At 43.1% G+C, this 15,677-nt stretch overlaps 1 protein-coding gene across 2 annotated transcripts in view; it reads right to left on the bottom strand.

The window, feature by feature from the left end:
* Positions 1-15,677, bottom strand: part of SERPING1 (serpin family G member 1) — a 550,183-nt gene that overhangs the window by 468,430 nt on the left and 66,076 nt on the right. For both annotated transcript variants that reach the window (XM_077493210.1, XM_077493211.1), the window contains exon 3: positions 3,073-3,213. In XM_077493210.1, the coding sequence (XP_077349336.1) occupies positions 3,073-3,213 (141 nt within the window). The remainder of the gene's footprint in view (positions 1-3,072; positions 3,214-15,677) is intronic.

The raw sequence follows: 15,677 nt of genomic DNA, 5'->3' as shown, positions 1-15,677 counted from the left end.
AGCCTTCCCTCCTTTCCCTCCTCCCTTCATGGTTGCTGGATCTCGTGTCCCACCCACCCATTCCCCTTTTTTCTTTCATTTCATTCTTTATATCTCATACTTGGGTAATGCCCCCTTTTATTCATACTGACCACGTGACCTCGGCACACTCCAGGTCTATGTTCTTTGTTGCTCTTTGTTCCTTTCCTTTACTATCCACAGATGACTCGGAGTCAAAGCTGTACTTATATCCCAGATAACACTGGCCCAAATGGTAAAGTGGCCTTGGCCATCAGGAAACTTGAGGATCTGTCTAAGGAATTAAAAAAATAATTCAGGGATCACCAACCCCTGGGATCAATACTTCGCCTGGATCAAAGGAGGGTGGCAAGGGTTATTGGCGCAGATAGGAATAACCATCCTGATAATTTTAATGACTTTGGCTGTCATGGTCTGCTGTATTCTCTCCTGTTTTAAAAAGTGTGTGGAAAAAGCTGTTGACCAAGCCACTCCCACATTTGTGAACCAGGACATACTAGATGAAGATTATGAAATGCACTCCATTACAGACACTACCTCCCCCAAGATGTAACACCAAAAGGGTTGTAGGGACAGACGGCACCTGACTGCCTTTCTCCAGGCTGCTTTGAGGGGGTCAGTGAGTTAGTTGCTGCCTTTCTCTATATGCAGTCCAAAAAAATGTTGCTGACGGAATGGGCCAGGTGGGATAGGACTCAGTGCAAGGGATATGTTTAGAATAGAAATTTTAAGGGGGGAACTGTAAAGGATGTGACTAAGGTATCACATTAAATTTTCATATGAGGTACTAGGTAGAATGCTAAAATGCCTATTTCAATATGTAATATCACTGTATAAGCTTACTAAAACCTTAACTCTACTTCAGATAACCGTCTCGAAGCCGAACCGCAAAGAATTATAAAAAGACTGTGTCACTTTTCCGAGAAGTGCACCCAAGACAGACATGACATCAACACCCAACGTCTCATCTTGAAGAAAGTGGAAGAAGTTACAAAAATATCTAATATAGCTGTGATCAATTACTAAACTTGCTAAATGCAGCTGAAAGCATATATTCATACATTTGTTACTGTAATACAGCAATATGTCGCAATAATATGTTTTGCATATATCACGCCTTGCTTGTTTTTCTCCATGTTCAGCCGGTATAGTATAAGCGGCAAAAAGGGGAAATAAAGTACAAAAATGTATTTTCACACTGGACAAACAGTGTCAGGGTGATTACTTCATACTCGATGATTTGATCAGGGGCAGATATAAAAAAAAAAACACCAGACCTTGGTTCTGATCCAAAACAGTGTCACATATAAAAGAATTACAGCAACATAACTCCCAACACCTAACTATCTATCTAGGCCTTCTTCTTCTTTCTTCTTTCTTCTTCTTTCCTTCATCCTTCGGTATCTTCCCCCATGGCGTCTCTTCTTCCTCGCTTCGTTCTTGGGCTGCTCTGCGCAATGGGAGGCTCCTGCTGTGTGATGCTTCTCTTCTTCTGACACTTCTTATGTAACGGAACCGTGTGTCAGAGAGGGTGGGGACGCCGTGGAGGAAGATGCCGGATGAGAACACAGGAGCAAGAAGAAGAGGATCGGAGGATGAAGAAAGCAAGAAGACCCAAAGAAAGAAAAAGACTTTAATAAAAGACTTGTCAAAAACTGTCTCTTGTCATTTTAAACACTTGTCAGTTTTTTTGGTGAAATGGTAGGGATACAAGTACCCCCTTACAATTTCACACAGGCAGGGAGGGGGTATCCTTGTAAATGGGACCCCCATATGTTCAGTTTGTTTTAGAACAAATAAACACTTAATGTTCGAGTCTAACTTACATTCGATTTGAACTGCAGCCTCTTAATATAACCTAAACCTGCGGACAAAAATGGTAGAGAAGACTAGCGCCCATGATAGAGCCCGCTCAACAGAGTATCACATTCTAGACATTGTGAACCCACATAACATATAATCTATATCCTGCTGTAAGTCAGTCCTCAGGAGAGAGATAACAGGACAGTCCAGCATGGGGGAAGTGGAAAAGGAATGGGAGACTCAGACTGGAAAAGAAGGAGGGGAAGGGGAAAAGGCTTCGGGAACACTGAGATGGGAGGGGAAGGGGTAACAAAAGGGAAAAGTAAGCGCCGGACCCCTCTCTCCAGATATGTGGCCCAAGCTGCACTAGTCCAAGATTCCACAAGAGAACATTTAAAATATGAACCAAGAGGATCAAACAGCTTTAGTACAGGCTATATCAACACTGCTAATATCTGTAGCAAGATCTGGCCCCAAAGACTAGCATGTAGCCTCCTCGCAACCCTCACCCACCTGCCACAAATACATGTGGAAAAAAAAACAAAAAACACATATCCCAACCTGAGAAAATCCTCCCCAAGCGCAGACACTGCAGAGATCTAAACCAAAAGGGGGGCTAGTGAGTAGTTCAGTAAATAGCAGGTGGGTCTTTGCTTTTACACATGATACACCAGACCACTCAAGGCACTTTTAGGAAGGCAAGTTCACAGTGTGGAGCCCAGGAGATGACACTGGTTGTGGCCCCAAGGGCCACCACAGTAGCAGATCGGTGAATGAAGGGGGTTTCTGAGGGGGACAGAGTCCCTAGAGATATGGCCAAGGAGCATCTCTTTAGAAACCTGGGGGGGGGGGTCCCCGTATTTTTAAATAGTTGGATCAAATGACATAGCCGGACCAAGCTTTAACCAGCTCAACATTTGGTAAACTCACAGCTATCCACGTAGGATTCACATTTCAGGATCATTCACCTGAGACGGGGTCTGCTCCCCCCCCTCCATCTTCTAGAAATGCGGCATGGCAAACCTGAGCTGAGCAGGCATTCCAGCCAGGCAGCGGGCACTGCCAGTCTTGTAGTGAAATCGACTTGATTTCCAAGAATGTGAACAGGTCTTAGCGGCGTAGTATTTATAGTAATGGCTTCAACATCGCCTTCCTTTTGTAAGGTAACCCTAGACATGGAACCCTTTTACCATGTATTACATTTTACAATGCATCTTACATTTTACTTCTTTTTTTTTTTTTAGCTCTCACCTTTATTGTAGAAAATCTCTGATGCACTTAGAAATGGACCATGAGTGGTCAAATTCTGCATTGCTTCAGGTATGCAATGGACATCTTTTACTCCCTTGTATAATGCCTTCAGCATGACGTCCTTTGTTTTTCCATTAGCTCCTGCATGCAGCCATGTAAAATAAGCCATAAATTATTAATTTAACAATACAAAGGCAGACAAAATGAAACAGCTTAAAACATCTAATAGTGAACAGTCGTCCTTATTGGAAAAAGTGTTGTGAAGAGCAGGGTGATAAGTAGACAGTAGTGCCAAAATGTTGGAATTAGTAGTCCATGTTTAAATTTTCAGACACAATATAATCCCTTTTAATCCCCTGTCTAATGGATACCATATGAGACCACCACCAATGATAAGAAATGCCTGCTTATCAGATGTGCTGGACCTTTAGAAAAGTCAGTAACGCTTGTGGGTGATTACCCCACCAGGGCCTTTGGATTGTAATCCCACCAAAGATCAGTAGTCCTGTAGGCGATCTCTCTCTCCCCATGTTAGGAAAATCCCACTCGAAAAAATAGAAGAGACTTTGCATCATGTAAATATAACAATTTATTAGATAAAAGCACATGGAGGAATGGTAGAACACTGGCCGGTAAAACATACAATGAGCATCTGCAATTCCGGACTCGTAAGCGATAACGTCAGAACATTGTCCGTCCTACGCGTTTCATCAGAGATTGACATCGTCCTGGTGCATGGGGCGACTTACTGTGTCATCGTCTCTTATACATAAATGAAAAAACCAAGCCTCGTTCTGTTACCCGAGGACCTGGTCAAACATCAAACCTCATTTTGACATCAAAAGGCTCAGGTAAACGTCAAGCCTCATTTTGAGGTTAAGCTGAATACCAATGGTATTACCTACGATATGGCAATTCCCCTCCGTTGTGCACGTAAATGCACAATCCCTATGCAGTGTCATCCTGAGGGGTATAATTGTCAAAAATAAACACTCCCTAATCCAACCTTAAACATTGCACAATAGTAAGTGTAAAAATGTATTAAAGTATTAGACCCCTTTTACACTGTGCCACCCATAGCATTGGTGGTAAAACGCTGCTATTTTTAGCGGCGTTTTACTGTTGGATTTGCGCTGCATTTCGGCCGCTAGCGGGGCACTTTTAACCCAAGCTAGTGGCCGAGAAAGGGTTAAAATTGTCCACAATGTGTCGCAATAGCCGTGCTACCCCATTGATTTCAATGGGAAGGAGTGGTGGAGTGGTATACACACCTCTCCTTCACCGCTCCAAAGAAGCTGCTGGCAGGACTTTTCCTGATGCCCTTCCAGCACACCGCTCCAGTGTGAAAGCCCTCAGGCTTTCACACTATAGACAATGGAGCAGCTGTTTGAAGGCGGATTGCAGGTGCTATTTTTAACGCTATAGCCCCCGCAAAACGCCCTCAGTGTGAAAGGGGTCTTAGCTGAAATTATACAAATATAAAAATTGAAAAAATATAATTAATTCTAATTAAATTAATTTGACATAATACCTCTTATTTGGAAGCAAGATAGATACCCTCCTGGAGTCCAGATAATCCCTCATAATGTACATACATAATTAACTTTGCTCCAAAACCTAATCCGAAATGATTTCCAATGATATTTACATGGTCAAGCAGACTTAATGAACAACATACATTGCAATAAATCCACAATTAATGATGTTACCCTAAGGATAATCCACCCCGATGCCTGCTAGCTATGAATTATCTATAAAGGCATTGAAATCTATGTCCACTTTGAGGCCCAAAGGGGAAAAACATCCAACCTTAAAAATCTATTTCAGGAGGGGAGCGTGGCCAAGCAGTGGATGTAGCCGGATGCACCTTCAGTTCTCTCCACCGAGTATCCGCTCTGTTATTCTGAGGACACCCTATACAACACACCGCCTGCAGCACAATGGTTATCAGACCGCTAAGCACGGTACTATCCTTGTCTGGCTGACTCATGCTTGATGGCATCCACAAAACGACAGAATGCGGCCAGGTCTGCAGCTCTCATGGTCCAAAATGGTACAATCTCCCAACAGTCTAAGGACAGACACAGAAAGGCAGCTAAAAAGCTGTTTTCCATGCCGCTATCCATGAACCAGATGACACAGTACCGCTGGAGGATAACAACCCACACCAGGGGACATTTTCACAGCAGTGAATACCTGTAACCTATCCATAGATGCCCTTAAAATAGAGATAAAAGGGGTCAAAACGGGGATTACTTTTTTGAAGCAAGACACCCAAAAGCTGAGAGATAGAACATCAGCTTTAGAGCGGAGAGTGTGTTCCATAGAGGATGACATGGTGTCCATGCAACGGGACCTCACTTACAATAAATACACATTGTACACAGCACGCTACTCGTTTAGAAGATTTAGAGAACAGGGTGAGACGTAATAATGTGAGAGTATAGAGCAGAAGGCAAGAATCCTGTTGATTTTATTGAAAAAATGTCTCATTGCCGTCTTCGGCAAAGAGGTGTTCTCCCCAATGTTTTCAGTGGAGAGGGCGCACAGGGTCACGGCTAGGCCTCAACAACCAGGAGCCCCACCATGTCCATTCCTGTTCAAACACCTTAATTATGGGATAGAGATGCGATCCTTTACAACGCCAGAACCAGACCCGCAGCCCTGAAAATTAATAATAACAAGATATCTCTTTTTCCAGATTTCTCAGCAGACCTACAGAAACAAAGAGCTAAATTCATAGATGTAAAATGATGCCTCGGAAATCTGGAATTAAAGTATGCTATGTTATACCCGGCTTGCCTGTGAGTTAAATCGATGGACTCGGTCCAATTCTTTGATACACCGTTTGCAGCTACACAATGGCTGGAACGGGAAGAACAATCGCTCCGTAAGCCATGCAGTAGATGTCCTGCCCCAATGTAAAAGGTACTATACTCGCAATGAATACACGTTTCATCTTGTCCACTGACATCCATGTCAAGGCGGGGTCCATTGTTTTTACCATTAGTTTTGTTTAAAGGCTAGGACTTTCTTTTTTCGCTGATGAGAAGTTGTATGACACTGGAGTGCACTTCCACTGTTGCCCTCAGGATGGTCTGGCATAGACCCCTAGCCAACCTATGGCAAGGTTATAAGGCCTTGTTGGCCAGGTACTTTATGTTTTTTTTTTTTTTACCATGGCTCTTTTTTTTTGTTATTCCTACATTCCACTTTGATGCTTAAGGGCCTTCTTTTCACTGGTATAATCGCCTGACTGTATGCTATCCCATTGCCCTGGAATCGGGCTGTACACAACTTATAGGATCTATTTTTTATTTTACTATAATACTAATGCAATGTCTAAACTAAACAGAGTAATGTCCAGGAATGTCTGGGGCTTTAACAACCCGGTTAAACGATTGGCTGTGCTCTGCATGATCAAGCGTTTAAATGCAGATGTGATTTGTCTACAGGAGACTCATCTCCACTACTCCTTTATTCACCAAAGACAATTTTGTCACCAATTCCCGCCACATACTCGGTGTAATCATGGGGAGTGAGTGTCCTGGAGGGGTACACAGTTTTCCTGCATGGAAGTTAAAACCGACCTGCTATGTATTTATATTGTGCTCCCTTTATGGGACAAAATATATATTAGCAGGTTTGTCCTCTACCATTTTCGGACCGTCTCCTTACAATACTGGCTGACTTTGTAATCCGTTTTCCTGGCATACCGGTCTTAGTCCTAGGGACCTTAACAATTACATAGACTAAGGGAAAGACAAACTCCCTGCTCATGTCAGTGGTGGTTTACAAAAACCACAGGGGCCTACACCTTTTGTCCACCTTCTTCTGGAGATGGGCCTTACAGACGTTTGGAGACATCCACAACCCAGACGCCCGGTTGTACTCAACCTGCCTCGATAGGGGGACTGTCCCGGATTGACTTGGGCCTAGGGAATGAACTCATGTTGCCTATGGTAGTCTGCTCACAGTACTCCACTGGACAGGTCATTGATCATTTCCCACTTCTGATAGATATACGTGCAGGGGCAGATCAGAGCACAACGCTATGGAAGTTAAACCCTTTCTGGTTGTCACTCCTTCTGGACCCTGATCCAATCCCAGATCTATTGACCTCCTTTTTTAGACATAACATAGGATCTAAGGATATAGCCAATGTATGAGATCTCACATAAAGACAAAGACCAAGGAGTGGGAAATGGTTATATCAGAGGCTCAAAAAACTGAAGCAACCTAGGTGGCTGACATCACTGATGATTCCAAGAGAGCACGGTTAGCTTCACAATCAATTCTCTGGCAACTATCACTACACATAGCAGAAAATAAAATGTTCTTTCTACAGTAGAAGTAGTTTGAAGAGGAAGAAAATACGGGCCATATTGTCAGGGCTGGCTTAGCCCTTCCTCCTCTGGGCTGGCCGCTCAGCTGTCGGCTAATTGCCAGATCTCTTCTCTTTCCACAGTTACCAGCTGTTCCCGATGATGCTCGTCTGACCTGCCTATTTAAAGCATTCCAGATCACTTTTTCCTTTGCCTTCGCGTTGGTCACATCACAAGGAACCATCTCCTGCTGTTAGTTTCAAGACTGGCTTGCTGACATCCCTCCTGGCTTCTTATCCTGCTTGCAGTTGCTCTCCTTGGATCTCTGACTTCTGGCCTAGCTTATTACCCCGATCTGGTTAATGAACTTTGGACTGGCTGACTACCCGATCTGGCTACTGGACTCTGGCTATGCTTGACTACGCTTTTTTCTATTTACCTTTTTATTTTTATTAATAAACAAGTGTGATTTGATTGTACTTCTGTCTCAGTCTGTTTCATGGTTTCTGACACATATGCCATACTGGCTAAAACACAACAACCCCCCTCCCATATAGTGGCGGTGACAGATGCACACGACACACCCTGCTGCTCCACTCAAGCTATTATGAACATATTTAAAGATTTTTTTCAGGATGTCTATACATCCAAAGATCAACATTCATATGATGACTTCCATTCCTTCTTAGTAAGATACCCTATAGCATTTTTGTCCACTTTGGACACAAGCTTGCTCATTGACTGAGTATGAGCTCCTCGTTGCTTTGGTTCATGCACAAAATGGATGGGTGCCAGGAGCCAATGGCTTGCCATCCGAAGTCTACAAGCGACATACCGCACAATTAATTCTGACTCTCCTTCAAGTCTACAATAAGGCATTTGGAATAGGGAAACTTCCCCCCTCTAAGAGCGAAGTGCTTATAGTTGTCCACTTAAAACCAGGAAAGGAAGCCCTCTCATCAGACTTGTACAGACCTATCTCGCTACATACATTTGATGTCAAACTTCTGGCTAGAGTACTGGCTAATAGGTTAGCCAAATGCATCCAAAAAGTGATCCTTACAGATCAGTCTGGTTTCATACTGACAAGATCCCATCCCAAAAGCAACGCAGACTGTTTTTAAACTTACAATTGCCTACTGACATCCCTGGTAATAGGGCCATTTCTCTTTAGATGTGGCTAAAGCGTTCGACAGCATTGAATGATCCTATTTATGGGAAGTACTGACAAGATTTGGGGTAGGCCCCTCCTTCCTCAGATGAGTACAGCTGCTTTATACCACTCCTTCAGCAAGAATGCAAATTAATGGGGACATATTAGAACCCTTTAGGCTTTTTAGGGGCATGTGGCAGGGGTGCCTTCTTTCACCCCTGTTGTTTGCCATGGCCCTGGAACCCTTGGCTATCCATGTCAGAGCCTCACAAAATATTGTAGATTTTCTTTGGGGTATCCAAAAAGATGTCATCTCCTTATCTGCGGATGAAACTCTTATTTATCTGGGAACACTGACAGCTCTTTGAGGAATGTGCTGTGACTAATAGTGGACTTCAGAGATTTGTCAGGGTTCAACATTAATTGGAATAAATCAGTGCTCATGCCCCTAGATCTAGTCTCATGTCCCTTACCCGACCTTGTAGCGGATGTACTAAGTAACCAAATTTCTACTGTTAGCCACTGGGAGGGCCAATTTATTTAAAATGGTATGGGCTTCGCAACTTTTATATATATTCCATAATGCTCCCATATGGATACCACATAAATGGTTTGCCCAAATAGATTCTCAGTTCAGAGCTTTAATATAGGGTAATAAAATAGCACGTATAAGCTTATACACATTGCAATTCACCAAAGATGAAAGTGGATTGGCAATTCCACACGCTAGATTCTACTTTGTGGTCTCCCAAATCCAACACTTAGGTAATTGGGGCTGCGAAGATGTAACAGGTCCCATCAGGTCCTTACTGGTACCAGACGGTTCCTTACTTCCTGTCACTGACCCACTTAGAGACAGGATTCTCACATCTATCACAAACACTCCCCACAATACTCCTCTTAAACACCTTATGGAAATATACTAGAGCCATTCAGATTATCCGGGGCGTTTGTTCATATGGAGGAACAAATATTACAAAAACTGCTCAAACTTAAGGACTTTTAGCTCTGGGAGAGGGCGTTTGATTACATCTCACAGCTTTTCAATGGCACCACATTTAAATCCTTTATGGAACTACAAGAGGAGTTTGCCCTTCCTAGAACCCAATTTTATAAATATCTGCAGCTTAGGCATGCCATTCAGAGTGAGAATAGAATATCTTTGCTCGCATCAGCGACACATCCCCTGATGACTGATGTGCTGTTGATGGAGGATAGGACAGGAATGATCCAGAGAGTTTATTCTAGATTATTACAATCCACACATGATGCTTCCAAACTTCCCTGCAGAAAAGGGTGGGAAAAAGATCAGGGCTCTATAGACGGGGAAACATGGGACCTATGCCTGACCTCCAGCCCATTGGTGTCGGTTTCAGCATCACATCTATTCTTACTACACAGAGTATACAGGACACCAGTTCTACTTCATAAGTGGGGATTCAGAGATAAGCCCCTATGCCCAAAATGTAGCAGACATAATGGTGATTTGTTGCATATGCCCGAAATTATTTAGTTACTGGCACTATGTCCTCTCTACTATCTCACAAGTATTTCAATTTCCAATGCCACATGATCCAGTTATTTACTTGCTCGGTGCCTTGGTGATACCCTCATTTTCGCTGAACGCCATACTACAGTATTGCGTCTATTGTGTATAGCACGCAAAATGATCGCACACCACTGGATAACTCCACAGCTACCAATGGGGAAGCAAAGGGTAGATGTGGTATTCAGCACATTGATACACGAAAAACTCACTTACCAACATAGGAATGCTCTTAAAAATTGTACTCCTTGTGGCAACCATGGCTGGACACACCTGGACTAGGTCCAACCCAGTTGGTGAAGGGCAGACTACTACAAATGTGAATGCATGAATGTTGTGGCAAAACTGTAACTTAAGGAGTGGCAAGCGGTTCCCATTTTAGGAACTGACTACAGAGCCATGGTAGATTATTTAGAATGATAGAATGCTAATAGACGTTTCTACTATACTTGAGTATAGAATGTTTGTTTGTTTTTCCACTTTCCCTTTTCTATCTTACCCCCTTATGCACTAAACTTAAAGACATACAGATCAGTATAGTTGCACACTGACACTGTAACGCTACATGCAGGGCAGGACTTACCATAGGGCTTGACTGGGCTCAAGCCCATGGGCCCCACCCAATAGGGGGCCCCGCTGGCCTTGCCTAACTGCCGGGAGGGCGTCCCAGGATGTCCTCCTCTTTACTTCCCCTGTGTGCGCCACTGCGGGCGCACATTGGGGAAGTTCTGTGTTGGCTGTGTCCCTTGGACACAGCCAATCACAGGTCGTGCTAAATGGCCAATCACAGCGGCCATTTAGCACTCGATTGCAGTGTCCAATGGGAGATGATCTCATATGTAAACATATGAGATCATCTCTCATCGCCGGCTCCCCCTCATCACACAGAGACAGCGTGTGAGGAGGGAGAGCGACTGGCTGTAGCGTCAAGGTAAAAAAGAAAAAAGGGGGCGGGGAATAAAGTGCTCACAGTGCCATCTGCCAGTGCCATCTATTCTCAGTGCCATCTGTCCCCAATGCCACCTGTCAGTTCCATCTGTCCCCAGTGCTACCTGTCTGTGCCATCTGTCCCCAGTGCCACCTGTCAGTGCCATCTGTCCCCAGTGCCATGTATAAGTGCCATCTGTCATCAGTGCCACATATAAGTGTCATCAGTGTCACGTGTCATCAGTGCCACCTATTATTGTCATCTGCCAGTGCCATGTATTACTGCCATCTGTCATCAGTGCCACATATTAGTGCCATCTGTCATCAGTGCCACATATAAGTGTCATCAGTGTCACGTGTCATCAGTGCCACCTATTATTGTCATCTGTCAGTGCCATGTATTACTGCCATCTGTCATCAGTGCCACATATTAGTGCCATCTGTCATCAGTGCCACATATTAGTGCCATCTGTCATCAGTGCCACATCAGTGTCACGTGTCATCAGTGCCATCTGTCATCAGTGTCACATGTCATCAGTGCCACGTATCAGTACCATCTGTCATCAGTGCCACCTGTCAGTGTCACGTGCCATCTGTTATCAGTGGTGATTCATCTATGAAACAAATGTATTTGATTGAGGAATTGAATCATTCAAACCCATTTTTTTTTAAATAATTCAGATTAATTTAACATTTTTAATAGACTTCAGCAATTAACATAAATTATGTCATTTTGTTTAGTTGTTTGTTCAGAATCGTGATCTCTATTTTTATTCTCAGTTTATCCTGACTTGTGTAGCTCTAATATATAGCTTGTGTATGTATCATTTTGTTCTATTTAAAATAAAGTATAGAAGGTAGGGCCTGAAAGTGACTCAAGCCCAGGGGCCCCCACCACCCTTAGTCCTGCCCTGGCTACATGGCATCAATAAATGAAGTATCAGTAAAGACACCCAGTACGATAGTAACTTTTAATCATTCGTGATTTATATACAATATAACATCAGCTGTACTTGGATTTATTACTTCACATAATATTTGGATAGAGGTATTTCTTATTTGTTCTTCAATAAACTTTTTTCTGATTTAAAAAAATAAATCCATTTCATCTCAAGTTGTGAGATCCCCCTTAATAGTGAGTCGCCCCTCCAATATGGACTATGTCAATGCCCATAAATCTGGTATTCCTAGGGCCCTTATTATGTACCAATGCATAGTGTTTTGAAACTGAGTGTTTCGGAAAACCCTTCCTAATGTTATTAATATGCTAGTTCAGTCTCATCTGTCGAGCCCGCCTGGTCCTGCCCACATACTGGAGTCCACACAGACATTGCTATTATTATTATTACACAGCTGTAACAATTAAACAACCCCAGTCATGGAGAAGGTAATGAAGGGTGTTATCATAAAGGTATGAGAAGGACTGGTGGCTGTGAACTCTCTGATGTTGACAGTCATTGATAGCACAGACTTGACATTTCCTTCACTGATAGAATCCAACAAGATTCTGAAAAAAAGGAGTGGGGTTTGATGGTGGATTCAAAACACTAGTGGAAATTTTATCTTTCAGTGAAGGGACTCCCCTCTAAAGACTACTTGAAGTTTGGGAGGTAAGGATGATCTTAAAACCTTATCATTGCACAGAATGTGCCAATGTTTTTGAATAAGCTGTTTTATCCGCCAATGTTGTGTCGAATAGGTTGTTCTAAAGGTTTGAATGGCTCTTTATCTCCCACCGTCTACCTGGATTGTGTCCTTAGTAATAGGCTCCTATCAGTTTCCTGAATCTGATTAACTATGCTGTTAAGAGTATTTACCTCATAGCCTTTATCAACAAATCTTTTGGTGAGTACCCCCGCTTGTTTATTAAATTCTTCTACCCTAGTGCAATTCCATCTCAACCATATATTGTCCTTTAGGAAGCGCTCTTAACCAAGTTTTATGATGACAGCTATCTAGGGGAATGTAAGCATTCCTTTTGGTGTGTTTAAAATATATTGATGTAATTAGTCTGTCTGATTCCTTTTTTATCCAAGAAATGTACCTCCTCTCTGCTGACTTCAAAGTTCAGTATGATACCCCTATCCTTATTATTAAGGGATTCCATAAAGTCCCTAAGACTGTTGCCATCTCCATCCCATAGGAGGAGGATGTCATCTATATACCTTGCCCACAAGACCAGTTCAGGTCTCTGATGGGTATAGATGACATCCTCCTCCCATTTGGCCATGAATAGATTGGCCAAGCTCAGGGCGTACTTAGCCTTTTTTTCAGAATCTTGTTGGATTCTATCAGTGCAGGAAATGTCAAGTGTGTGCTATCAGTGGCTGTCAAAATAGGAACATCAAAGAGTTCACAGCCACCAGTTCCTCTCATACCTTTAAACTCTTCATGACCTTCTCCATGACTGGGGTTGTTTAGTTGTTACAATGTCCACGTGGACTCCAAAACGTGGGCAGGACCAAGCAAGCGCTACAGGGGAGACTGAATGAGCATATTGACAATATTAGGAAGGTTTTTCCAAAACACTCAGTTTTAAAACACTATGCATCGGTACATAATAAGGACCCTAGGAATACCATATTTATGGGCATTGACAGGTATAGTCCACATTGGAGGGGTGGCTCACTAGTAAGGGGGATCTCACAACTTGGGATGAAATGGATTTTTAAGGTTGAACGTTTGGACCTCAACGTGGACTTAGACGTCAATGCCTTTGTAGATAATTCAAAGCTAGCAGGCATCGGGGGTACATTATCCTTAGGGTAACATCATTAATTGTGGATTAATTGCAATGTATGTTGTTCACTAAGTGTGCTTGACCATGTAAATATGATTGGAAACCATTTCTGCTTAGGTTTTGGATCAAAGTTAATTATGTATGTGCATTATGAGGTATAATCTTCCTTGCTTCCAAATAAGAGGTATTATGTCAAATTAATTTAATTATAATTAATTATATATTTTCAATGTTTATATTTGTATAATTTCAGCTACTACTTTTAATAAATTTTTACATTTATTATTGTGCAATGTTTAAGGTTTGATTAGGGAGTGTTTATTTTTGACAATTATACCCCTCGGGATGACTCTTTATAGGGGATGTGTCAGTACTAGAATCCCTTTAGGACCCAGCACAACTCACCTGACACAGCCTTTGTCTGGGAAACAACAGTGATTGGCCAGCTCACCTTTAAATCACCTGTATCAGCATTCAGTCAGTGCTCGTGTTAGAGTTCACATTTGTGTTTGATCCAGCTGATATCTGTTCTGTGTCTTTTGTGTACGACCCAGCTTGTTTGACCCACCTTGCTCGCTTCTGATTCGGTACTGTTTGGACTCTGATCGACCTGTGTATGACCCAGCTTGCCTAGACTACGCTTTGCCTGATTCTACTGTAGTACCCTCATCTGCAGCAGTGAACTACAAGGTCCAGCAAACATCTCCCCTCATCTGCAGCGGTGAACTACAAGTCCCAGCTGACCTGCTCTGCTTAGACCTGCTCATAGTATGTGCTCTTGTTCTTTGAACTCTTTGTATAATCAGCACACCTGAACTGTTTACCTGTTATCTTCTCCTAGCCTGACATTAACAGGAGCCATACATAAAGGGAAACCTATCATGGATCCTGAGCAGGCTCAGTTGTTTGCACAAGATCTTTGCCGTTTATCCCATCAAGTTCAGGAAATGGCCACAGAGCTCACCAAGGTGCAATCTCCTTCTACTGCCACTGCTACAAAAACTCCATCTAAACCAAAAATTCCTTTGCCGACCAGTTTTCTGGTGACCGTAAATGGTTTTGCAACTTTAAAAACAGCTGAAAATTATATTTCAAGTTGAGGCCATTCTTGTCTGGCCCTGAAACTCAGAGGGTTCAAAACATTATCTATCTACTACAGGGTGACCCCCAGGCTTGGGCCTTTAACCTGGAACCAAACCATACAGCCCTGCTAACAGTAGATGCCTTCTTTGAAGTCCTTGGGTTGCTATATGATGATCTAGATTGTGCTGCTACTGCAGAATCAACCCTACGTAACTTAAAACAAGGAACTACCACAGCGGAAATGTATTGCTCAGAGTTTCGCAGGTGGGCCCCAGAATCGGCTGGAATGATGCAGCTCTCCGCAGCCAGTTCAGAATTGTTCTTTCAGATGCAATTAAGGACGCTCTGGTCAACTTCTCCTACCCAGCCTCACTGGAAGAGGCTATGTGTCTAACGATTAGAATTGACCGCCGCCAGCGAGAGAGGAGGTGAGAACAAACAATGGCTCTGGCAAACTATATACCTTCCTTGGCACCTGACTATTCCACCTTCAGTGCCAAATCTGAGGAAGAACCTATGCACTTAGGCTCCACCTGGTTATCTGCCCAGGAACCCAAACACCGGCGTAATATGGGACTCTGCTTATACTGTGGCCTCAAGGGTCATATGCTCCGTTCGTGCCCTACACATCTGGGAAACTCCAGGACCTAGGTTATTGCGGGGAGGTCACCTTAGGTCTACTCTCATCTCCGCAGGGGGACAATTTTACCCCCTGTCATTTACTTTGGGACAGGGGCTCATGAACTGCTGGCCTTGGTGGATTCTGGAGCAGCTTAGAATTTTATTGATAAGACTCTGATTACCTCTTTGTCCCTGGAAACTCATGCTCTA

This window comes from Lithobates pipiens, unplaced genomic scaffold (assembly GCF_037356315.1).
Source record: "Lithobates pipiens isolate NorthernLeopardFrog02 unplaced genomic scaffold, aLitPip1_a1.2 Scaffold_19, whole genome shotgun sequence".
Lineage (NCBI taxonomy): Eukaryota > Metazoa > Chordata > Amphibia > Anura > Ranidae > Lithobates > Lithobates pipiens.
This window is presented reverse-complemented; position numbering and strand designations above follow the sequence as displayed.